Genomic DNA, 26905 nt, shown 5'->3' with positions numbered 1-26905 from the left:
TTCACACTTTAATTTTCATAAATATCACTATTTTACTTATAGAAATGTTATGATATAATAACATATGAAAATATTTACTTTCAAGGAAACATTGTTTATTTTGTCACCCTGAAGATCCATAGCAACACATTACTTCTTTTTATATAATGACAGTCAATCAATCAAATTGATTTGGATAGGGATTTTTACAAAACTATTGTCTCCAAGGCACAAGAACAATACTAAACAATATAAACAATAAATACAAACAATATGAACACCGAACCATAGACCAGAGTTGATTGTGTTCCATCCTCTGGTCCTGGTCAGATGCTCCTGTGAAGCCGGAGCGACTGTCCTGCATGGCCGTCCAGTCCGGCTCCCAGATCTCCTCTAACGTATCCTGCTTCTGGGATGCCGGGAGGAGGCAGGAGCTGCCTGGGGGAGTAGAGGAGGTGCCCACTACCTACACTCTGTTGACCACCATAGTGTAAGTCACTGGCTCTGTGGATACGCATTGTGGTGTTTGGGTCAGGGGAGGCTGGTGGAGGTAGAAACCGGAGGAGGTGCTCATTGCGATGGATATCTCATTCCATTCCATGCATTACAACGAGCCCGTCCTCTGATTTTGACCTCCATGTATGATAATGAATAATATTACATTATTATTATATTAAGATAATTCTGTTTTTATAACATTGTATTGATTATGAGGACATCAGCAATTTGTTGTTAACTACAGATAGTGTGCAACTGAAATCAGCAATTTGAGTTGGTGGACTCTCGAATATATTCAAATTCCAGGCTCTGGGGCAACAAAAGGTGAAAATGTTTAAAAGGGTGTGGGTAGACTGTCTATAGGGACTTGTATACATGTATTTGTTTTCAAGTGCTCTCAGCAATCAGTTAATCTGGCTCCAGTTGTGATCAAGCGTCTTAAACAGTGGCAGCTTTTAGTTTCCCTTCCAAACAAACTGGATCATATTAGCCATCGACTAATGTACATCGGACTGGTGGAAAAATAAGGAGAATCAACTCAGGATGAGTTTATATTTCCCTGCAGGGATTCCAACAAGACATTCATAAGTAAGGCACAGAGGAGCAGTGGCGTCATCTTCTTTGAAACGTTCCCTATGTTCATGGAACTGGACGTGTGGGTGAAGGTAGAGAACGGACTGGGGCAGGTCCAGTCTGATGTCCTGAACATATCGGCAGAGGAGCTGGGTAGGTGGACACCAATGGACCTCAGTCTCATCATGATGATTTGTTAAAAAATGTTTAAAGGAGAGAGGGAAGTCTAATCCTTATTACAGTCTTGACGGAATGACAGAGAGAGATATAGAGAAGAGGGATCATAGTACAATATACTGTATATAGAAAGATTCCAAAGGTTTTGGTTACACACAAAAAAAAAGATTGATAGGGGAACTATGTCTTTTCGAGTGTAGAGCCAAAAGAAGATAAAATGCTTCACTGTCCCATTACTTCCGCAGAGCACTGTCTATAGTGTAATGATCTATATGTCTTTCCTGTTTTGCAGTGAAAACAAACCCCCCCTCCAAAGTCAGAAACATCTCGGAGAAGCAATTTGCCAGATCTCTCATCGTGAACTGGACCCACCCTATCCACAAAACATACGGCATACTGAAGTACAACATCCGCTACTGCAAGGCCACCGCTGGAGAGTGGACCGAGGTAAATATGAATTTTACAGGTTTATATAATACATGTATGTACTATTCTCACCGGCTATTTGGTCAATTGGGAAGCAATCTGTTCTGCCGTTTTCAAAGTCACTTTGATTGTCTCTATAGATCATTGTAATGGTGGTCTTGGATGTTCTGTTGTGCTGTGTGTCCTGGTGTCTAATGTGCTGCGACCCCCCCTCCCCCAGGTGCCCCGGGCAGATACTGAGAAGTACATGGAGACGTTCCGGCTGCAGAGCCTGAGGCCTGACACCGTGTATGTGGTTCAGGTGCGCTGCATTCATGACAAGGACTACGGCTACTGGAGCGACTGGAGCAGTAACACCACCGCCAGGACCCCTGAGGCCGGTGAGTGTAAGAGCCAGTCACCACAACCATTAAAAGGGAAGTTTGCAGACTTCCGGTGGCGAAACGTGCAAGATGGCTGCTTAATTTTGAGCTCCCAATAGCCAGATAAAACTAACCCCCTTAATTCATAAACTTTAATACAAATCGTTATAAAATATATTGGAATGAGTGGGGGAAAGAAAACTAGAGGACAAAAGAAATGTGATGAGCAACAAATAAAGAATTCTACGGAGATGGATGACGCTCAAGGCTCAGGCGAAGGCTCGGGAGAAAACGTTAGCTTAGTGCTACGTAGCATCAGTGAGGGAATACGTGATTTCAGTGCCAGTGATTCCCAGAGAGCAATGGAAGGATGTCGCGTGAGAGGAAGGGGAATCTTGATATCTTGATCAGATTAGTGTCTAGTTCATTGTATCAGTATGTGTGGTAGAACTGTACCGTGATATCTGTCATTGGTGAGATATGTGACGTCTCCTCTGTCCTCTCTCCTCTAGAGCCCTCCAGTAAGCCTGATCTGTGGAGGGTGGTCATGCCTGTCCAGGGGCAAGCTGAACGGAGAATACAACTGATGTCTAAGGTAGGGAAAGAAACACTGACACATTACATACAACACAGGTATGATAGTAGATTTTAATCCATGTTTGGTTAATAGTGAAGAATGAGAAGAATCCTCATCTACACATGATCCCCCAATTGCTACACAACTGTTTTCAAGTCTGGGTAAAGTCTTTATTGTCTAGTTGGCAGTTGATCACTGGGTCTTGTTTCAATGTTGAATAGATTTTAACAAACAAGACACATTTCTGTAGATCATATTTGAAGAGTCATTGTATGTATGTTCTATGACTGTCCTCTATATTTTTATGTTAATATTTTTTGAGTCCAAAGCACTATACACATTTTTTGAGTCCAAAGCACTATACAAATGTAACATTATTATTATTATCAGGGGTGCACATAACTTTTTGGGGCCAGTGCTCAGAGGAGCACCTAGGGATGCTGCTTGGTGCTCCCCGAGCTCGCGAGTCACGACCCGTCCCACAGGATGGATAAAAAAAGGGATGCATGGATAACTTATATTAGCAAAACGACATTTATTCATAAATAAAGATGAACGAACAAATGATTGTGTGCAAAACAAAAGAAACAAATGCAAAATCAAATGACTGCTCTTTAAGCATGAAAGTCTGTCAGACTCCTTTAAACACAATGAAATCAACTGACATCTCTTTAAGCACTAACTGAATGTCTGTTCTTTAAACACACTGAAATAAACGGATATCTCTTTAAGCACTGCTCTGTTCTGTAAACACTGAAATAAACTTTTCAACAAAAAGTTACAGCCTAAGCATTTACTTATGCTACAAGCTTAATCATCATCATCACTGCTCTCTTGACTGCTGTTATCACTGTCCTCAATTTCAACCATGGTAGAGGATGTTGTAGGCTATCACTTTAAATAGCTCATTATTTTGATTGTGCAACAAAGTCTTTTTTTTTTTCTTCTAATAGAATTCCCAACCATATTCCCTGGGTCAGGGGTCGAGGTGCGATAATGAAGCTGTAAAACAAACGTCTGAACGTTTGAAAGCTTCAGAGAAAAGAAACGTGAAGTCCCTTGGTGTTGTTTTTCCTTTTAGCGACGAGTCGTTCGGGACTGAATTTTCACGTGCGGCGTGATAACCGTGCGATACGCGATACGCGGAATGAAAGTACGAGTTACGATATTTTCCGAATGTTTTCCGAGTCCGAATGTTTTCCGAGTTCCGAATGTTTTCCGAGTCGCCGTGGTCGTCGTCAGTCGACTGTTGTGATGGATTACTCGTCGGGCCTTCGGCTGAGGGGACGGCAAATAGTTACTTAGTGGGGCTTGCAGTGATGCAGCAGTCAGCAGTTGGATTTTGAGGAAGTAAATTCCTCTCCCAGCGCTTCCAGCTGTTGGTGCGCAAGAGCGCGTTCATGCCGCTGATCTGCCGCGCAGCATGCATTTTGGCGACGCATGCGCACTGGCGCACCAGTTATGTGCACCCCTGTCTATAATACTTTGTGAAGTGTGTATTTATGTTAATGTTATGTGTGCTCTAGAGCCCCCTCCGGTGGAGTCGTTGGGCTGGTACACCCAGGAGGGCCAGCTGTGGGTGGAGTGGCAGCCCCCCAACATGACCGCCAATGTGGCTGGGCACCCCAGGGCGGTGACGGAGTACCTGGTGGAGTGGGGGGGGGGGGGGGAGAGAAAGAGGGAGGGGGGGAGAGAGAGAGGGGGGGGAGGGAAAGAGAGGGGAGGGGGGGGGAGAGGAAAGAGAGGGGGGGAGAGGGAAAGAGAGGGGGGGAGAGGGAAAGAGAGGGGGTGGGGGGGAAAGAGAGGGGGGGGGAGAGAGAGAGAGGGGGGGAGAGAGAGAGAGGGGGGGAGAGAGAGAGAGGGGGGGGGGAGAGAGAGAGGGGGGGGGGGGGGGAGAGAGAGAGGGGGGGGGGGGGAGAGAGAGGGGGGGGGGGGGGAGAGAGAGACATTGACAGACAGGGAGAGACACAGAGACAGACAGATCATGACTACTGTGAACCAGCTCCAAAAAGAAGTGTTATAACTCGAGGACACACAGGCACCCTCAATTATCAATAGTCGTTGTTTTGAGCGTGCGTGCACGTGGAAAAAATCGGGTAATTGATGTGTATAAGGATTATTAATGAACTCACCGACATCGCCCCTGGTGGCCCAGTCTCTTGACCGCGTGCACGACCCCTCGATCTTGCTTGGGCTCGACCCGTCATTTTAGGGTTTGGGAATGGAACTGGAATGGAACTGGAAGAAACATACAAATTAAACTTCTCATTCTACAATTTTAACATAGCACAGTTTGACATGACTACCACGTGTACATTTGGAACACAATTAACTCATTGACTGCCAAAGACGCCAATTGGCGTCTTATAGAATAGTAACGTAGACTGCCAAAGACGCCAATTGGCGTCTTCTAGAAAAAAAAAAAATTTTCGCGGGGATCGCGTTATTGACATGTTCTACACCTATTGTGTGAATTTCAGACTTGGGTGTAATGTATTTCGGTCCCAGATGAGGGCAGTAGTTCGATTTAGCTCAGCTATAAAAAGCCTGGACAAGGAAGTGGCTTGTTGTGGGTTGTAGAAATGGCGAAGAGGAGAGCGAAGACGAGAGGTTCAGGCGACAAGCATTATAAGCAGTTGACACTGGCACAGAGCTTGTCTGGCAGTGGATCTGCAAGGAGTGTGGTGCAGATCAGGTCAAGCAGATCTGGTATAGGAGATGTGCCAAACGCGGCGAGATCTGGTATAGGAGATGTGCCAAACGCGGCGCGGAGCATCGCGGAGCATCCCGGAGCAGCGCAGCCATCGCGCGACTCTTCAAACAGTTCAGAGTCGGACGATTCTGAACCAGACCCCGATTCAGACGAGTGGTTGCCTTCCCGATCGGATAGTAGCAGGGGCTCCTCTCCAGATCAGCGCGGATCCCCGCGGGTGGAGAGCAAAAACGGTAAAACTGTTGAATGAATGAATGAATGAATTTGTTTTTCTTTTTGTATTCTTTACAGACCGTGTGTGTGTATGTGTGAGTGTGTGTGTGTGTGTGTGTGTGCCTGTGTGTGTGTGTGTGTGTGCCTGTATGCCTGTATGTGTGTGTGTGTGTGTGTGTGTGTGTGTGTGTGTGTGTGTGTGTGTGCCTGTATGTGTGAGTGTGTGTGAGTGTGTGTGTGTGTGTGTGTGTGCAGATATGAGGGAGATGAAGAGGGGATGTTTATGGGTAATGTGATGTAAGGCTCATATTAGTTATGAGGTAGTTATGGGTAACCTTGGGTCTACATGTATGTGCTACACAAATACATTTGCCTTGCCTCAGGTCAGAGAGGCTCTGTTTCACACGCGCGCGTGTGTGTGTGCGTGCGATGTCTACCTGTGTTGATGTCTACCTCTGTGTTGATGTTTACCCGTGTCTTTGAAGTATACCTCTGTGTGTTGATGTGTGTGTTGATGACCTGTGTGTGACCTGTGTCTTTGAAGTCTCCCTCTGTGTGTTGATGTCTGTGTTGATGACCTGTGTGTGACCTGTGTCTTTGAAGTCTCCCTCTGTGTGTTGATGTCTGTGTTGATGACCTGTGTGTGACCTGTGTCTTTGAAGTCTCCCTCTGTGTGTTGATGTCTGTGTTGATGACCTGTGTGTGACCTGTGTCTTTGAAGTCTCCCTCTGTGTGTTGATGTCTGTGTTGATGACCTGTGTGTGACCTGTGTCTTTGAAGTCTCCCTCTGTGTGTTGATGTGTGTGTTGATGACCTGTGTGTGACCTCTCTGTGTTGATGTCTACCTGTGTGTGTTGTGCTGAAACTTTAACCATCACTAGAGCAGTATAACACTATTACTATTACTATTACACTATTACACTACATCATTACAAAGCAATAAAACATGCCTTTTGTATATATATATTTTGTATAAAATGGTATATATTTCAATATTTTACAGTTCCTGAATCGAGCAGAGGACGTGCCTCAACCAGTGGGTTTGCTGCAAGGAGACGGCTGTCTTCAGAGAAAGCTGCTGGTTGGGGTGACGGTGACTGGCAACCCACAAAGGTTCCATTCACGGCAACCCCTGGACCCCAGAATGCTGCTGCAGAGCTGAAATCTGACCGGCCGGTTGATTTCCTGGAGCTGCTCATTCCTGATGAGCTGGTGCAGCACATTGCAGATCAAACCAACCTGTATGCCAAGCAGTTTTTACAGGCACATCCCGACACATCCCGGCACTCCAGAGGGAGGTCATGGAAACCGGTGACAGTCCCAGAACTGAAACGATTCTTTGGACTCACTTTCATCACCGGTTACATAAAAAAGCCAAAAATAGAAATGTATTGGAGTGTGGATCCACAGGACGCCACTCCATACTTCAATAAAACCATGTCCAGGAACAGGTATCAGCTCATCTGGAAGTTCCTCCACTACAACAATAATGCATCACAGGACGCCACAGATAAAATGTATAAAGTGCGTCCTATTTTAGATCATGTTGTAGCCAAATTCAAAGAGCTGTATCAGCCCTTTGAAAGTATCTGCATTGATGAAGGAATGATGCAGTGGCGTGGCCGCCTATCATTCAAAGTGTATAACCCTCAGAAGCCGGTGAAGTATGGAATTAAATCCTACATACTGTGTGACTTATACTGGGTATTGTTTTAACATTAAGCCTTATGTTGGCCAGCATAACACACTCCCAGACACAGTGTTCTCCCTCCTTGACCGTCTCACAGGACACGGATACACACTTTACATGGACAACTTCTACAACTCTGTTCAACTTTGTGAGCAGTTGATCAAAGCCAACACCAACGTCTGCGGAACACTGCGAAAAAACAGGGGGGAACCGCAGATCATAAGGGAGCCGACAAAGAAGGACTTGGGTGTGGAGGGGAGGGTGGTGCGGCACAATGGCAGGGTGCTGGTTATGGCATGGCAGGACAAGCGTCTGGTGAGGATGGTGACAACCTGCCACCATGACAGCATGCAGAGGGTGGAGGTGTGGCAGAAGGGGAAGAAGGAGAAGGTGGGTCAGCTCAAACCGCAGTGTGTTGTGGCATACAATGCCTGCATGAATGGGGTGGACAAACTTGACCAGAACATTGCATATTACCCATTCATACGGAAAACACTCAACTGGTCAAAGAAGTTTGTGGCATACTTATTTCAGCTGTGTGTGTTCAATGCATATGTGCTGTACAAGGCCAGGAACCCGGGGAAGTGCAAAACACACTTGGAGTTTGTGAGGAGGGTGGCGAGGTCGTGGACTGAAAAAACCTATGTGGAGGAGGAGGAGGAGGAGGAGAGAGGAGGAGGAGGGGGAGGAAGAGGAGGAGAGAGGAGGAGGGGGAGGAGGGGGAGAGAGGAGGAGGGGGGGGAGGAGGAGGAAGAGGAGGAAGAGGAGGTCCGACAAACCAGGGCCGCAAGACAGAAAGACCCAGACAGCAGGCTGGATGGCCGGATGGCCAGGCATGAGTTGGAAAAATTAAGGCCCACCAGCAATAACACAAAGCCAGCAAGAAAATGTAGGGTCTGCGTTCGAAGGGGTAAAAGGAGAGAGACCAGAATGTGGTGCAGGTCCTGCCATGTACCCCTGCACTCAGGAGAGTGCTTCACAGCCTACCACACAGCAAAAAAATATGATTGAGTGCATAGAGACACACACACACACACACACACACACACATATCTGTAAATAAGTTTACACACACACACACACACACACACATCTGTAAATACGTTTACACACACACATACACACACATCTGTAAATAAGTTTACACACACGTACACACCTGTAAATAGTTCACACACATGTAAATAGATTATTTTGTTATGTTTTGTATTATGTTCTAAATGTTCTAAATCTGTGAATAAATGTAGTTATTTTGTCATCAAAAGCCTTTTTTCCTGTGTTGTTTTTATTGTTTCATAGAAGTAAACAACTTTTCAGATGTTTGAGGTGTCACTAAAACTAAAATATGTGGACGTCAGTCACCGTTTTGCTTGAATTTGCTTCTCTGCAGAAAAAAAAAAAAAAAAAAAAGGTCTGCAGAAAAAGCTCGTTTTCTCTGTTTATTGGTCAAAATCAGGTGTTTTTGCTGAAACCACCCTATGTTCTACGGCCGATTTCTAAACACTCAAAGAGGCTAGAAACAAACTTTCTTTTTCTGATGAAAGAAGAGAGTCTAAAGTTTTGGTAGATATGTTCAATGTTTATGTAGTCCGAAAAGTCAATATTTGGTGGGTCTTCAAAGTTCAGCGAAAATGCCCCAAAAGTCTGGCAGTGTGGAGCTCTCCGCTCTGAACATGGCTGGCAGTCAAAGAGTTAAAGACAGTCACGAGCACATGTCGTGACCACAGTCGTGACCACATACTGGCGCAAAGTGCTGCACGAGGCAAGAAACAAGACATAGCTAGCTAACTAACAACCACTGCTTTTTTGTTGTTAATAAAATATATAATAATAATATTAAATATAATGTGTTAATAATAATATGTTATTATATATATATATAATATTATTATTATATATTTTATTAACAACAAAATATTTTTATTTTATTAACAACAAAAAAGCAAAGGGTGGCGACTTTGAGGAATCTAAAATATAAGACATATTTAGAGTTATTTCACACTTTTTTGTTAAGTACATCATTCCACATGTGTTCATTCATAGTTTTGATGCCTTCAGTGACAGGCATGAAAATGGGTCGGGGTGAAAAAGGTGAGAAGGATACGAGACCCGGAACCTGCTAGGCGGTCCCGGCGGAAAGTTTTTTTTGTGGAAAAATTAGCTTCCATGTGCTCATATCTGATTTCTTTTAGATTTACTCTAGTGGTGGTCACATGCAGAATTACAAGATTGGGAAAAAAAAAACGTATGGATGTCTATTTTGGATTCAAAACGGCGAATTTCGCCGAAAGGTGAGTGATTATCATGCCTGTATATTACATTACCTCAGAATACCACCAACAACATCACATTAACTATGTTACATTACCTCAGAATACCACCAACAACATCACATTAACTATGTTACATTACCTCAGAATACACCAGGAACATCACATTAACTATATTACATTACCTCAGAATACCACCAACAACATCACATTAACTATGTTACATTACCTCAGAATACACCAGGAACATCACATTAACTATATTACATTACCTCAGAATACACCAGGAACATCACATTAACTATAGTACATTACCTCAGAATACACCAACAACATCACATTAACTATGTTACATTACCTCAGAATACACCAGGAACATCACATTAACTATATTACATTACCTCAGAATACCACCAACAACATCACATTAACTATGTTACATTACCTCAGAATACACCAGGAACATCACATTAACTATGTTACATTACCTCAGAATACACCAGAAACATCACATTAACTATATTACATTACCTCAGAATACACCAACAACATCACATTAACTATGTTACATTACCTCAGAATACACCAGGAACATCACATTAACTATGTTACATTACCTCAGAATACACCAGGAACATCACATTAACTATATTACATTACCTCAGAATACACCAGGAACATCACATTAACTATGTTTCATTACCTCAGAATACACCAGGAACATCACATTAACTATATTACATTACCTCAGAATACACCAGGAACATCACATTAACTATATTACATTACCTCAGAATACCACCAACAACATCACATTAACTATGTTACATTACCTCAGAATACACCAGGAACATCACATTAACTATGTTACATTACCTCAGAATACACCAGAAACATCACATTAACTATATTACATTACCTCAGAATACACCAGGAACATCACATTAACTATGTTACATTACCTCAGAATACACCAACAACATCACATTAACTATGTTACATTACCTCAGAATACACCAACAACATCACATTAACTATGTTTCATTACCTCAGAATACACCAGGAGCATCACATTAACTATATTACATTACCTCAGAATACACCAGGAACATCACATTAACTATATTACATTACCTCAGAATACCACCAACAACATCACATTAACTATATTACATTACCTCAGAATACACCAGGAACATCACATTAACTATGTAACATTACCTCAGAATACACCAGAAACATCACATTAACTATATTACATTACCTCAGAATACACCAACAACATCACATTAACTATGTTACATTACCTCAGAATACACCAGGAACATCACATTAACTATATTACATTACCTCAGAATACACCAGGAACATCACATTAACTATGTTACATTACCTCAGAATACACCAGGAACATCACATTAACTATGTTACATTACCTCAGAATACACCAGGAACATCACATTAACTATGTTACATTACCTCAGAATACACTAGAAACATCACATTAACTAGATGGAACAGCCAACAGCATTGTAACATCAGGGTTCTTCCCAAAGAATGTAAGCGGTATTACATACAAATACATATCCAGCTATTCCTCACAGGTTGAACTGAAAAGGTGCAGGCTTTAGTTTCCAGTTGAGTTATATGAGCTAGATCCCTTTCAGTGAGGTTTTTATCAGAAGCGAGCTACAGAGGTAACTTGGGTGGGGGGGTGTGTGTTGGGGGGCTGTCTCAGTGGTCTTCTTGTTCTATGCACTTAATCATTTTGAAAACGCGGCTGAAGAACCTCCGAACTCCTCCCTTCTTCTTCTTCGTCTTCAGTTTGGTGGCTTTATCCTCTGTGAAGGAAGGACAAGATTTGAGTGTTCTTCCATTTATTAAATGATTAATGCAACTGTTACTTTAGACACAATGATTGGTGTGAGGGTTTTTGTTTTATGATGTTAACTCGTTGCGATTTTAGAAAATTAACAGTAAAAGTAACGTACCACTGGAATCAATAGCCATGAGCTCTGAGGGCTGTAAACAAACAGAGGAGAGCAGTCTAAGAGTAGGAACAGCAACACATTATTTCCTGTAGTGTCTTACACAGGAAAACAGTAATGTTATTGTGATCGTGGCTCATTTGTAATACACTTAACTTTAATGCATCATCTCGTCACTGCAAAGGGGACTGATTTTATATTTTCATAACAGAATTTTGTTGTCTTAATTATTTTGGGCCATGGCCTTGGTGATGGCAGAGAGAACATAATTTTTAGGCACTTCCTCTCCAGACTGGGAGAGAAAAGAGGCAGTTGCATTCTCCATCAGCCCACTGATGTCCCTGGCAGCAGCAGCCTCCCATGTCTTCTCCATGGTGGAGGTCTTCAGTTTGGCCTCTGACCTGTTCTCTGTTAAGGATTTAGGGTTAGGGTTAGGGTTAGGTCACTTCTATAAAATAAAAATAAAATATCTATAATAAATAATATTTAATAATATAATATATGCCTGTATGTTGTTATCTAAAATCCTAACTGCAGTAATGTGATGCCTTGTTCTGTGATGCCATTCTTAAGTGAAATAAGATTTTACAGTATGGGGCGGCTGTGGCTCAGGAAGTAGAGCCGGCGTCTAATGATCGCAAAGTTGCCGGTTCAGAGATTCAATCTCTGATTGGCCACGTGTCGAGGTGTCCTTGGGCAAGACACTGAACCCCAAATCGCTCCCAGTGAGCGGGCCAGCGCCTTGCATGGTACCTTGCCGCCATTGGTGTGTGAATGTGTGTGTGAATGGGTGAATGAGAGGCCATTGTAAAGCGTTTTGGAATATGGCACTGTATAAGTGCAGTCCATTTACAGTAGGCATTATGCTTCTGTATTACCTAGCCAGGAGATGTTCATAGGCCATCTCTACGATCTCTGGGGAGAGATCTCCAACCAATCGAAATACCCTGGAGAGAGTGACCTCCTTCAGGAGTGAGGCGAGGACAGGAAGGAGGATCTTCTTGACCGCCTCCTCCGCAGCCGGTTGGGTCTTGCACAGGAACAGGTCCATCCCCTCCATGGTTACCTTCATGTGACAGACAGAGAGTTGACTCAAGCAAGCACTTTGAGGTTTGTCTCCAGGAAATAGCAGTGTGTTGTGTTGTCATACCGTTCTGCCCATCAGCAGTGAGAGGCGGTGCTCATCCTGGATCTCTCTGCGGACTTCCTCCTCCATCTTCTCCATTCCGAGGAGCCTCTCGGCTCTCCAGAGCTGTGCACAACATTCCACATTATTTCTTGCAGGAGAGTCAGGGCACTAATATGTTAATAAAATGAATTTACTGCCTGTTATTGCTGGGTATGTCAGTAAACATGTTCATGTGTTGTCCTAGTAGGCTACTTACAAGTTCAAGGAGATGGAGCTGTAAGTTGGGCTCTTTCTCTGCCATGTCATCATACCTTCATGTGAATAAAATAATGTATCATACTGCTATCCATAGAATAACCTATCTATACAGTTTGATAATGTATCAGACTGCTATCCATAGAATATATCAACCTATCTATACAGTTTGATAAAATCTCTCACTCATCTTTGATTATGCAGAGGTGGATCTTAGACTTCATAGACATAGCCAGCAGGTTTATGGGAATTTTGTATTTGTACTTGAATTTTGTCATTGTATTTCTCTCCTGAGTTTAAGTTTTTGTTACCACTCCCTTGTATTATTCCCTGAAATAATAATAAAAAATTGATCACAAAAAAAGAAATCACTCACTCATCCAGCAGGAAGGGCCTCTCCGTTAACAGCCAGTTCCTCATGTCCTTAGCTGTTATATAGGAGGGGACCTCCACCGGATGTTTCAGCAACATGAACGCCTTCATGAGCTTTTTCTGCAAAAGAGGGAGACACACATTAAAGTTTTAACAGTTTATCTCCTGTGCATTTGTACCTGACTATTGTTTCAACTTACCTCCCCGTGGAATAGGGCTTCATAATCATAACCACCCTCCATATTAACTGTGGTCATGGTAACATAAGGGAGGGAGAAACATGAAAAACCAACGAGTTAAAACAGCAAGTAACTATAAAATATAGACACATATCAAAAATATTATACTGAACATGTAATTTCTGATGCATTGGAGGAATAAATACCTAATGAAGAACAATCAATAATGGTTATTGATCGTGAATACTTGTGAATACTAATAAAACGCAGTGACAAACGGATTTCGCTAGAGAGTCGAGTATATTCTGGCAGGTCAAAACTTCTGTGAGTGAACTTGACTATGTGCGGAATGTTAAAACATTGTGACTACAAGATTATGTAGTGATACGTTCTGAATCAGAACTTCTGATCACGCCGGGTGCACACAGGGCCATTGCGTTGCGTTGCGCAACCTGGTGGGATGGACTTGACGTACTTCAACGTGCGATGCAGACGGTAAGCTCTACTCGTGTTGCTAGCGAAGTTTCCCACAGAAGTGGGGAAAAAAACGTCAGATCAGATATATAAACGGGTTATTTTGATAAACTGGACACATTTTGTGAATATATATAGTTACTTGCTCGCCTGAAAACATATAAAAACTTCATAAAATTACATATTAACACTTGTAGAGCCAAATTACAGATTTTAGCCAATGGCGGCCAAAATTGAGGATTTAAAATCTGAGGCGAGAACTCCAGGGCAAGAAACTACTTCCGGTTGTTTTGACGGATCCAACGCAACGCAAAAAGCAGATTTTTTTGGACTGATTGCCGCACCCTGACGGTCAAGAAACGCAATGCAGAGCAACGCAACTGATCAACGCAACGGCCCCATTGAGATGAATGACTTCCGGTGCAACGCAACGCAACGGCCCTGTGTGCACCCGTACATTATTGCGTGGGTCGCTGAGAGATTTATTATCATTGTAAGGTGACAGCGCCACTCAGTGGTAGAAGAATGTTACTACACCCTAACTGGACTGAGATGCCTGATCTGTTTGAGGGGGATAATAATGACCATGACTCTTGAGAGTGGGCCTGTCGCCTAACGGTGTTTAGTTAATTACAACTCCAGGTAAAACACATCCAGACTGAGGAGCTCATTAGAGGATCCAATCAATACGACACTAGAGCTTTTGTCTTCATATTTCATATTCCAAGGTCACACAGTCAAGGCACAATGACGCACAGTCAATAAAGCAGCAGTAAACCATTTAGACATGTTGAGGAAGTATAGACCCTATACGTGACGTAGGCTACGTCGTATCACATTTTGTGTGTTATTATCTGATTCTTGTGAGGATCTAGCCTATACTGTGTCTCCTAAGAGTCTACTCCCCCCCCCCCCCCTTGTACTGTAGCTTCCACTCTTCTGGGAAGACTTTCTATTAGATTTTAGAATATGGTTGCGGGGATTTGCTCCCATTCAGCCACAAGAGCATTAATAAAGTCAGGCACTGATGTTGGGGGAGAAGGACTAGTTTGCAGTCAACGTTCCAATTCATCCCAAAGGTGTTTGATGGGGTTGAGGTCAGAGCTCTGTGTGCAGGCCAGTCAAGTTCTCCCAGACCAAACTCGGCAAACATGTCATTATGGACCTCACTTTGTGTATGGGGGCATTGTCATGCTGAAACTGGAAAGGGCCTTCCCCAAACAGTTGCCACAAAGTTGGAAGCATACAATTCTGTAGAATCGCATTGTATGCTGTAGCATTACGATTTCCCTTCTCTGGAACTAAGGGGCCTAGCCCAAACCATGAAAATAGCCCCAGATGATAATTGTGTCCACATACTTTTGTCCATTGTGTATCTATCTATCTATCTATCTATCTATATCTATATATATATATCTATATATATATATATATATATATATATATATATATATATACCGATCTAAATGAGTTATGCATAAGCCTTTATAGGCTGGGCACTAGGTGGGGCTACGTGCCTGCAGGCTTCCTCAGCTTGTCCAGGTGTGAGTGAAGAGGGTTTCTGAGGGTTTCAGTGAATAGGTATACAGAATGCGTGTCCCATTGTGAGGGTCTCCCTTATCTCCTTCAGAGAACCTGTGTTACATTTGTAACCTCTAGGTTTGCTGATTAGGGCAAAAGCTAGAGATGAAAACCAACAGATTACAGATACACAGATTACAACATGTTCAGGCCCTGTATCTTTGAAATGGGGGTTTTCCTTGATAGTCTATGGGACAGACCAGATATGGGTACCATCAGAGAGGGCAAAACCTTACCTATACTAAATTGTTTATAGGGTCAATATAAGTAACTTAATATATGATAGCCTTTCCACAGGAACACCTTTTCATATATGTAATATGTTGTTATTTCCCCCTATTAGCGCCTGTAGGAGATTCAGTTCACAGGGAGTTGTCCCCTCCTACTTCTGAAAAACCAGATGGAGGACAACTGAGCCAGCTGAAGGAGATCTCAGGAACAGTCGACTACTCATTTATGTCCAGTCGGCTACTTTCAGTGTTTCCCATCAATTACCTATTGTTCCGCCACAGTTTCATACCGAACCAAAAATACTTTTACTTTCTCATAATAGCATAAAAGATCTCTAACATTGTGATTTACGCTGTTCTATTTCATGGAGCTCCGCCCCATAGGGGAGCTATGCTCCTATTGGTTTACCCAACTACCTTAAAGAATTGCTCCATAGTCCTAACTAACATCACTGTTTGAATGTGTGCTTAAAGGGAACCCTGGTTATTAAGACATGTAGGCCTTAATACGTTCTAATTGCCATCTCCTACTAAAACATGTTGGTAGAAACACATGAAATAATTATGTTTATAGACACACAATGGTGTAGTGGTAGCGCCCTCTGGTGGCTGTGAGCAGTAAATGTAGGAGTATTTCCTATTCGGTGTCAATTAATCACTCTGGTAATGTGGATGATTAAATCCAACTGTGAAATGACAAAAGACAAGGGGTAGTGGTGGTCTAGTGGATAGTGAGTTGGAAGGTTGTGAGTTCAAATCCCGCCTGAAACCACACCACTACTAGTGTGTCCTTGAGTAAGGCACTTAGCCCTCAGTTACTCCAGGGGGAATGTCCCTGTAATTCGTAATTGTAAATCGCTTTGGATTAAAAGCGTCTGCTAAATGGCAAAATTAAATTAATTAAAATTACAAGGAATACATTAGGTTGAATGCACAGAATTTAATGTAATTTTTTGAAACACATTTAGTGAATCAGACATTCAGGTGTCTTCTGGGTCTTTGAGGCCTTCTTGAAGGGCTCACACAGCCCCTTACACAGCCCCTCACACAGCCCCTTACACAGCCCCTTGCCGACTGCCGACGCCATGCTCCTGAAGACAGCCGCTAGAGACGGAGGAGGAGAGGGAGAGAGGAGGAGAGGAGAGGGAGAGAGGAGGAGAGAGGAGAGGGAGAGAGAGAGGAGGAGAGAGGGAGAGAGAGAGAGGGAGAGAGGAGGAGTGAGGAGGAGAGAGGGAGGGAGAGGAGGAGAGAGGAGAGGGAGAGAGAGAGAGAGAGGAGGAGAGAGGGAGGGGAGGAGAGAGGAGGAGAGGGAGAGAGAGAGGAGGAGAGGGAGAGAGGAGAGGGAGGGAGAGAGGAGGAGAGGGAGGGAGAGAGGAGGAGAGGGAGAGAGAGAGAGGAGGAGAGAGAGAGAGGAGGAGAGAGGGAGGGAGAGAGGAGGAGAGGGAGGGAGAGAGGAGGGGAGGGAGAGAGGGTGAGAGGAGGAGAGGGAGAGGGAGGGAGGGAGGGAGAGAGACATTAACTTAACACAGACTTCATGGTTTTTCAAGGATTACATTGTGTCTCCTGTGTATTGATGCTTGTAGTAATGTTGAGGATTAGCTGGTTCGTGCAGTATCAACCCTACAGCCTTCTCCCGTCAGCAGACTCACAGAAGCAGCATCCAGCCTTGGGCTCCTCCTCTTCCTCTTCTCCCTCTTCGCACGGACAAACAGACTGAAGCTCAGCTTCTACCCTAGGGCCATTCAGGCCCTGAACACAGCAAAGACCTAGGTTCTAGGCCCTGGACAATCTAGACAACTTGATGGCAGCTACTAGATTGTAAACATAAGTGCAATATTGAAATACAACTGTGAACATTTCAAACCTGCTAACTGCGACACTTTAAATGAATGTGCAACAATACTATGTGCAATATGACAACCCTTGTGTACATAAGGTTCAGATATAGGAAAAGTTAGGATATTTATAGCATAGCATAGAGTACAGCACAGTGTTTTATTGTATAGTATAGTAGTATAGTATAGTAGATAGTGTACATACTACATAGCCTTTATTTATGTCAACCAGCTCTTTTCCCTTTTTTATTTTACCCTTGGCTCTCTTGTTTTTAGTCTTTTTCCAAGCACTAGGGGAGCCCCCCCTCCTAAATTTCGTTGTATGGTACCTGTACTGTATTAATGACAATAAAGACCATTCATTCATTCATTCTCCCTCTGGGGCCGGGCTATCCTCCCTCTGACTCTTCTTGACCTCCTCAACCACTCCTCATCTCCAGTCACACACACACACACACACACACACACACACACACACACACACACACTGACCCCCTCAACCACTCCTCATCTCCAGAGCCACACACACACACACACACACACACACACACTGTCACTGACCCCCTCAACCACTCATCTCCAGAGCCCCACACACACACACACACACACACACACACACACACACACACACACACACACACACAGACCTCCCACCCCTCCAGCTCAGCTGGACTGTCTGCTCTCATGGTGAGGTGAAGGTGAATGTGGCGCTCCCATGAAAACTAAATCCACCAACTGGTTTGTGTGAAAATGAAAGTATCTTGTATTCTTTTTTATCTTGTATTTAACCCTCCGGTTGTGTTCCCGGTCAAATCTGACCGAGAGCAACTTTCATCAATCATAAATATTGTGTTTTACATTTGATTGCCTCAAGGCCTTATGATATCCTCCACACTAAGCATTTGAACATATAAAATTGCTGACTAACCACTGGCATTGAATTTTGAGGTTTCAGTCAACTTTGTAACATCGGTGGTGTTTCCGGTCAAAAATGACCGTCATAGGAAATTAATGGATAACACAAGTTGTAACAAGCTACAACATTCCAGGATGTATCAGACCTGTTCAAATACCTCATATATAAAGTTTGACACATTTCAAACTAAACAATTAGGTGTTTGTTATGGGAACCCTTCTCTTTCCCGTGCTTATTTGCCCATCCGAACCAGACCTTCCATGGAAGGTGTGGTTCACCTGGGGTGAAAGAGAAGGGTTCCCATAACTCTGGAAGGTATGGTTCTGATGGACACATAAGCACCGGAAAGAGATGGGTTCCCATAACAAACACTGAAATGTATCAAACGAAACAGGTGTTTGTTAAGGGAACCCTTCTCTTTCCCGTGCTTATATGCCCATCCAGTTATTCAGGTTAACCAATAGTCTACATTGTTTGTCTCATCAAATTTTGCACAGTATATGTTGAGATGTTGAAGAACTGATCCAATGTGTTGTTTGGCAGAGATATAGAGTTTCAGGGTGTAACTGGCCTTCTTATTTGAAATTCTCAAAAACGGAAATGAAATATTCAATTTCTACTGTGTATTTAGTCACATTACAGTAATTTGGTCATATCTATGTTAATTTTTTAACATCTCACCGGTCTCAGCTTTCACCAGGTACCAAATTTAGCTAATTTGACCATGTAGTTTTGGAGATATGAAGCAGTTAATCAGACCGGTCTAATTAGACCGGGAACACCAAGGATGGGGGGGCAAACATGAACACAACCGAGGAGGAGAGGGTTAAGATAACAGAATTACTACTACTAACTTCTCATAGCTTTAAATTAATACCATTTTATTATTTATGTATTCACAACAGGTAAAATTGTGCCTGAAACACACAGCAGACATACACAACTGGCAGAATAACAACACAAAGAAACACATCAAACATCAAACAACTAAATCAGTTAATGTCCGAACGGACAGAGAGCACAGGGCGTATTTATGAACAGTCCTCCCGGGCCAGTCTCAGTCGTGACTGGATGTCCTTTTTGGGGAACTTAAGAGTGGCACATCCAAACCGGCTGACCCCCCACCTCTCCGGCAGTTTTTCCCGCCTCTGCACCCAGCCACTCCAGCCGGGCTTCCAGATGTACATGCTGGCGAATAACTGCGAGTTGTTCTCCCCGCCCAGAACGTAGATCCTCTTGTGCCACCGGGCCACCCCCCCGGCCCCGATCTGCTTGGGGAGCCCCGGGAAGCACCAGGCCCCCCCACCCCCTCCCCCGCCGGCCCCCCCACCCCCTCCCCCGCCTCCCCCGCCTCCCCCCCTCTCCGCCACCACCGCCCCCATCACCTCCCGCTCCGCCACGGAGCCCCGCCCCTCCCGGAAGAACAGCACCCGCCTGGTGGCGTCCAACGGGTCCAGGTCCGTGTAGTTCCCGTCTATGAAATTAGTGGCGTCCCTCATGAAGCCCCCGATCGTGCAGACCCCTCCCCGCACCGCCACGCCGCCCGCCAGGCATGTGGCGCCCGAGTCCAGCCCCACGCGGCTCCAGGACTCGGTGGCCGTGTGGTAGACCAGCACGCCCGAGTGCACCACGGCGCGGTTCTGCTCCAGCGTGGTCCCGCCGAGCAGGTAGAGGCGTCCGCGCAGGGCGGCGCAGGCGAAGGAGCGCAGCGGTAAGGGCAAGCGCGGTCCGGGGCTCCAGCGCAGCGAGGCCAGGTCCAGGGTCTCGCACGTGTCCAGCAGCGCCGCCCGGTTGCAGCCGCCCAGGGCGTAGAGGGACTCCCCGCACCCCAGCAGCCCCAGCATGGCCCGGGGCTGAGCCATGGACGGCCGCTCGAGCCAGCGGTCCAGCACGGCGTCGTACTCGTGCACCAGCGACGACACCGACCCCCCCCGGAGGATCCCGCCGGCCACGAAGAGGCGCCCCCCGACCGCCGTGCACCCCGGGCACTGCAGGGACCGCAGGGCCGCCAGCTTCTCCCACGTCCCCGTGCGCGGGTCGAAGCAATCCACCTCCCCCTCCGTCAGAGACTCGTCCTCTCTGTGCTTCAGGTCCACGCAGACGATCTTCTTCTCGAACATCCCCTCCCTGGGCCTCAGCGGACCCCCGAGACCCTCCCCGCCCACCGCCCCCGCGGGGCCCAGCTCCTGGGAGAGACGCCGGCTCTCCTCCGAAGACAGCAGGCCCGGGCGGAGGTGGTGGAGGAGGGCCGGCATGTGGGCGTAGCGCTCTAGAGGCCGGTGTTCGGCCCAGCGGCGCGCAGCGTCGTAGACCTCCCCCTCCGAGCCCACGCCCAGGCGGTCGGACCCCAGCAGGCTTCCCAGGGTGCCCGGGTCCAGCAGGAGGAAGTCCTTCTGCCGGGCCACGCGGGGGAAGTGTTGGGCCACCAGGCGCAGGGAGGCCCGGAGGAGCAGCTGGTCGTGGTGGGAGCGGGCCAGGGAGTACATGCCCAGGCAGTTGTCCACAGAGAGGTGTTCAAACAGGAACCTGGAACAGACACACACACAGAAAGTGATTTAGATGGGGTGCTTAGTTGGGGTAACCGCAGGGTTCCCGGTTCGATTCCGTCCGTGGACATATCCTGCATGTCATCCCTTCTCTCTCTCTCACCCATCCTTCCTGTCATATCTGCACTATCTCTATCATAATAAAAAGAAAAATATGAGTGGGACTGCCCCCACTCAGAAAATAAAGTGATTTAGATTATCTGTTCTTCACTTCACTTTTTTGGGGGGGTTTGTAAATAAGTCTTCTAACAGCTAAATTATTTCCTAAGTGCCAACTGCATTTTGGAGAAATTCCAATTCATGACACGTTCTAATGCTTTGGTCCTCATGTCGGGATCCGATGTAATGATCAGACTTTTGTTTTGAAAAATGTGAAGACATTTACACGTTGTTGAAAATCAACGACACATCGCTAGTCAACTAACACAGCTTGTTTTGTGAACCTGCTAACACCGAACTTCGATGTCCCGATGAGGACCAAAGCATTAGAGTCACGTGTCACATATACAATAGGTTACGCAACCCAGTAACCCAACGCAACCCAGTAACTATGACTACGGTTACCTAGAGCAACGGTCCTGGAGAGGCATCACTTGAAGCCGATTGGCCGCCACGAACAGGTCCTCTGCCGTGTCCAGGCAGAGCCCCGCCTCCCCGGTGTAGACGAACTGGATGACGGTCTCCATGACGGACGGGGTCACCTCCTCCAATCGGATCTCATTGAGGCGGGACTCCACCAGGGGGCTGGTGAACATGGCCCGGAAGTACGGGCTCACCGCTGCCAACAGGACTCTGAAAGGAGATGGGAAAATCATTATTGTGATTGATATGGGGCTTTTTATTTTATCTCATTTTTAAAATTGTGATAGAGACAGTAGAGATGTGACAGGAAGGATGGGTGAAAAAGAGAGAGAGAGAGAGAGGAGGATAGAGACAGTAGAGATGTGACAGGAAGGAAGGATGGGTGAGAGAGAGAGAGGGAGAGAGAGAGAGGAGGATAGAGACAGTAGAGATGTGAAAGGAAGGATGGGTGAGAGAGAGAGAGGAGGATAGAGACAGTAGAGATATGACAGGAAGGGTGGGTGAAAGAGAGAGAGAGAGAGAGGAGGATAGAGACAGTAGAGATGTGACAGGAAGGATGGGTGAGAGAGAAAGAGGAGGATAGAGACAGTAGAGATATGACAAGAAGGATGGGTGAGAGAGAGAAAACTCTCTGCAAAATAGCTTCATACTATCTTATCCTGATGTGATTTTGAAAAGCAGCAACAATATTCAAATAGGCTGTGGCATTCAAACGATGATTGATTGGTATTAACAGGCCCAAAGTGTGCCAAGAAAACATTCCCCACACCATCTGAATGAATAACAAGATGTACTGGTGTTCCTAATAAACCTGATACACAACTCTACTGCGGCATAGAAATATCAGATTATGTGATTTAACCATGACATTATTGTTATTAAATCACAGCTTCTAACAGCTCTTGGCCAATCACAATGCTTGTTGTCATCAACCAATTATATAACAGAGATTAATGCTAGAAAACCTAATCACCACATGCCGGGCCGGGCTGCCAGCCTCGAACAGCACAAATACTTACAGTTGCATCTTTGTCAGGTTTTTTGTCAGTTCACACCACTAATTGTGGTATTTTAAAATGTCATGTACTATTTTAGTGATCGAGTACACCAACGCATCCATTCAAGTGAGACAGTATTCAAGCCTATCTTTAGTAGGAATATGTGTGACATTCCTTTGTGCCTGATAATGTGCACTGTTGGAGGTCTGCTCTGCACAGTGGTTCTACTAGAAAATATGAGAGGAGGCCTGGGGTGGTCCAGTGGTCTAGCACCATGGCCTGGGGTGGTCCAGTGGTCTAGCACCATGGCCTGGGGTGGTCCAGTGGTCTAGCACCATGGCCTGGGGTGGTCCAGTGGTCTAGCACCATGGCCTGGGGTGGTCCAGTGGTCTAGCACCATGGCCTGGGGTGATCTAGTGGTCTAGCACCATGGCCTGGGGTGGTCCAGTGGTCTAGCACCATGGCCTGGGGTGGTCCAGTGGTCTAGCACCATGGCCTGGTGGGGTCCAGTGGTCTAGCACCATGGCCTGGGGTGGTCCAGTGGTCTAGCACCATGGCCTGGGGTGATCCAGTGGTCTAGCACCATGGCCTGGGGTGGTCCAGTGGTCTAGCACCATGGCCTGGGGTGATCCAGTGGTCTAGCACCATGGCCTGGGGTGGTCCAGTGGTCTAGCACCATGGCCTGGGGTGGTCCAGTGGTCTAGCACCATGGCCTGGGGTGATCCAGTGGTCTAGCACCATGGCCTGGGGTGGTCCAGTGGTCTAGCACCATGGCCTGGGGTGGTCCAGTGGTCTAGCATGATGGCCTGGGGTGGTCCAGTGGTCTAGCACCATGGCCTGGGTTGGTCCAGTGGTCTAGCACCATGGCCTGGGGTGGTCTAGTGGTCTAGCACCATGGCCTGGGGTGGTCCAGTGGTCTAGTACCATGGCCTGGGGTGGTCCAGTGGTCTAGCACCATGGCCTGGGGTGGTCCAGTGGTCTAGCACCACGGTCTACAGTGCACACATATGCCCATGTCGGCATGGGTTAGAATCCGGCCCATGCCCTCTCTCTCTCTCCCTTCCTCTCCTTACTTTCCTGTCTGTCTTCACTGTATCTGTCCAATAAAATGAAAAATATGAGTGGGACTGCCCCACTCAGAAAAAAAGAAGAAGAGATGAGTCATGAGCCTATTAGAATTTGTGTGACATTCCTTTCTGCCTGATAATGTGCACCGTTGGAGGTCTGCTCTGCACAGTGGTTCTACTAGAAGATATGAGAGATTTAAGCGTTATGGAACCAGAAGGCGTGGTATGTCGTGGATATCGGCACAGCTAGTGGGGTGGTTAGGCACTCTGCGAAGCAGAGTGACGTTATATATACACTCCCTAGCTGTAATATGAAAAGATGTGTCAACATTCCATTTAGCCGTGCGTATATCATGGTAGTCGTTAGCCTACCTGTGACACATCAGCCTCTTCCCCTCCACCAGCAGCGTCACGTCACACAGCTGCTGAGCGTCCAGGAGCTGCTTCAACCCTGAGGAAGAGAGACAGGAAGTCAAGGCAGATAGAGACAGGAAGTCTGAGTCAGGAAGTCTGAGTCAGGAAGTCAGAGACAGGAAGTCTGAGTCAAGGCAGATAGAGGTTGGAATACAATAAATAAATAAATACATTTGAACTTTAAAACGTTTAAGCTTTAACGTTTTTTTTTCTTTTCCTGAGTGGGGCAGTCCCACTCATATTTTCATTTTATTGACAGATACAGAAGAGATTTAGACAGGAAGGATGGGTGAGAGAGAGAGGAGGGATGACATGCAGGATATGTCCCCGGCCGGAATCAAACCAGGGACCCTGCGGTTACATGGTCAAAGCTTAACCCGCTACGCCACCTAAGTGCCCCTAAAACGTTTAAGCTTTAAATGTGCTAAATGGCCATGATCAATTAGTAATAGCTAGTAATCAATGAATGAGACCATATGATAAATAACATTTAGTTAACACTACACGCTTCGTGTTTAAAGCATAATTATGTTGCAGGGAGGGAGGGAGAGAGAAAGAGAGGGAGGGAGAGAGAGAAAGAGGGAGAGAGAAAGAGGGAGGGAGAGAAATAGAGGAAGAGAGAGGGGAAGAGAGAGGGGGGGAGGGAGACAGAGACATTGGACATTCCCCTCCACCTTATGCTACAGGGTGAAGTTGCCCACATACACTGATATAGGACCAGCTTAACCTTACCCTCCCCAAACCCTACCTTTAGACCCTACCTTTAGACCCTACCTTTATACCCTACCTTTAGTGGTGTACATAGCTTCATTAGAAGCAGTTCTATCACTTTGTATCCTCAGCAAAAAAAACAGTTTTTGTCCACTAACTTCAGGGCAGCTCTGTCGACCATCTCTCTCCATTCCTTGTCGCTGTCTGAGTCTCTGTAATCTTATAAACAGGCAGCGACATTTCACATTCAGCTGAGAAGAAATGGAGAAAAACTGGCTTTCCTGGTGATGACCTTTAACCTTTCATCCCTCCCTCTTTTCCAACTTCTCATCCTCTTTGTCTGCTGCTAAAGCTACCTTCCTTCTACCATTCTCAAATTATTCTTGTTTTCAATCGAAGAAAACGGTTTTCTATCTAACATTTATATCTTTTTACAGTATTATTATAACGCCACTGACCTCATGTCTTTTAGCTTGCTTTTATAGTTGTTTTTATTTTCTTAAGATTGTTGTCTTTATTTGCACTTGACACCACGGACCTCATTGTCTCTTAGCTTGTTTTATAGTATTTTCGCTTTTTAATTTGTCTAGTGTGTAATATTTGTGATATGTTATGTGTATATGTTTGTGAATATGTCTTTCTGTTTTTGCACCTTCAGAAGAACCACTACAATTTCATTGTATAGGCAACTGTACAAGGACAATAAAGTCTATTCTATTCTATTCTATTCTGTTTCAGGCGGGATTTTAACTCACAACCTTCCGACCGACCACCAGTCCAACTCACTATCCGGCATCTCACCGTGTGTGACGTAGTCCCCCAGCGGGGTGGTGCTGTCATCTGGGAAGTCCTCCTCCTCTGAATCGCTGTCAGAGAGGGGCTCCCCGCCGTCCCCATCCTGCCAGGGCTGTGGCCTCCACGTCACTGTTCTCCCCCGCACGGAGCTCATCTGAGAGAGAGAGAGGGGGGGGGGGGAGGGGAGAGAAAGAGGGAGAGAAAGAGAGGGGGGAGAAGAAAAGAGAGCAGGGGAGGAAAGAGAGGGGGGGGGGGAAGAGAGGAGGGGGAGAGGGAAAGAGAGGGGGGGGGGAAAGAGAGGGGGGGGGAGAGAGAGAGGGGGGAGAGAGGGGGGGGGGGAGAGAGGGGGGGGGAAAGAGAGGGGGGGGGAGAGAGAGAGAGAGGGGGGGGGGGGGAGAGAGAGAGGGGGGGAGAGAGAGGGGGGGGGAGAGAGTGAGAGGGGGGGGGGGAGAGAGAGACATTGACAGACAGGGAGAGAGACAGAGACACAGAGACAGACAGATCATGACTACTGTGAACCAGCTCCAAAAAGAAGTGTTATAACTCGAGGACACACAGGCACCCTCAATTATCAATAGTCGTTGTTTTGAGCTGCACGTGGAAAAAATCGGGTAATTGATGTGTATAAGGATTATTAACTCATTGACTGCCAAATAAATTAGTAACGTTGACTGCCAAAGACGCCATTTGAAAAACCAGATTTATTTTTCTGTTTTGGTAGTCTGTCCAATGTCACACTTGCCCTTCTCCACCGGCACTAGTTTTGGATCTTGCTTGCTGTTCATTATTTTGATGATAAATTGTAGATAGCTAGCTATAACATCTTCACGAGTCATCTACGTTTCTACATCTCCTCGAATACTACACAGCAGAGTTTGACGCTTGAGTTTTTACAACGCGCAACCGCCAGAAAAACATACCGGCATATACAGTAAATCGATATTGTCGAACCCTATATATATATACACACACACACACATACATAACCATACAGGCTAAATACTGATTAACAGTTCATCACTGTAACCCTCCCCCTCCCCCCTACGCAAAACGTGTCCACCGCGTGTTCTGATAATGGACATGTCCGGACAGCCCACCTGGGGGTCAGGGTTCAAGGGGGGTTGAATAGCTGTAGAATGTCTATTGGTTTCACGGCTACATTATTGTCATAGTGCAGCATTTGGAATATATTTTATACATAACTAGCTAGACTTGATAGCTTGGTAGCTAACAATCAATTATAGCGCGTTTTCCGAATGCGGACGATCGACCCTTACCTAGCATCTAATTGGAAAGAGTCCGAATTGTCCAACTACCTAATAAGTCCACTTGACGAACTGTTTTACCTATAACAT

General features: G+C 45.6%; 1 protein-coding gene across 1 annotated transcript; it reads right to left on the bottom strand.

Moving 5' to 3' along the window:
• Nucleotides 1–19468: 19468 nt before the first annotated feature.
• LOC308149806 (kelch repeat and BTB domain-containing protein 8-like) lies at nucleotides 19469–25704 on the bottom strand (the record flags this gene model as incomplete). The annotated part of the gene is made up of 4 exons (XM_080522695.1): nucleotides 19469–20963; nucleotides 21548–21775; nucleotides 24003–24081; nucleotides 25557–25704. 4 exons carry the CDS (start codon nucleotides 25702–25704, stop codon nucleotides 19469–19471), a joined length of 1950 nt encoding a protein of 649 aa, XP_080378821.1.
• Nucleotides 25705–26905: the final 1201 nt, after the last annotated feature.

Source organism: Nansenia antarctica (genome assembly GCF_963989245.1).
Source record: "Nansenia antarctica genome assembly, chromosome: 2".
Lineage (NCBI taxonomy): Eukaryota > Metazoa > Chordata > Actinopteri > Argentiniformes > Microstomatidae > Nansenia > Nansenia antarctica.
The sequence above is the reverse complement of the archived record's forward strand: the minus strand, read 5'-3'. Positions and strand labels throughout refer to the sequence as shown.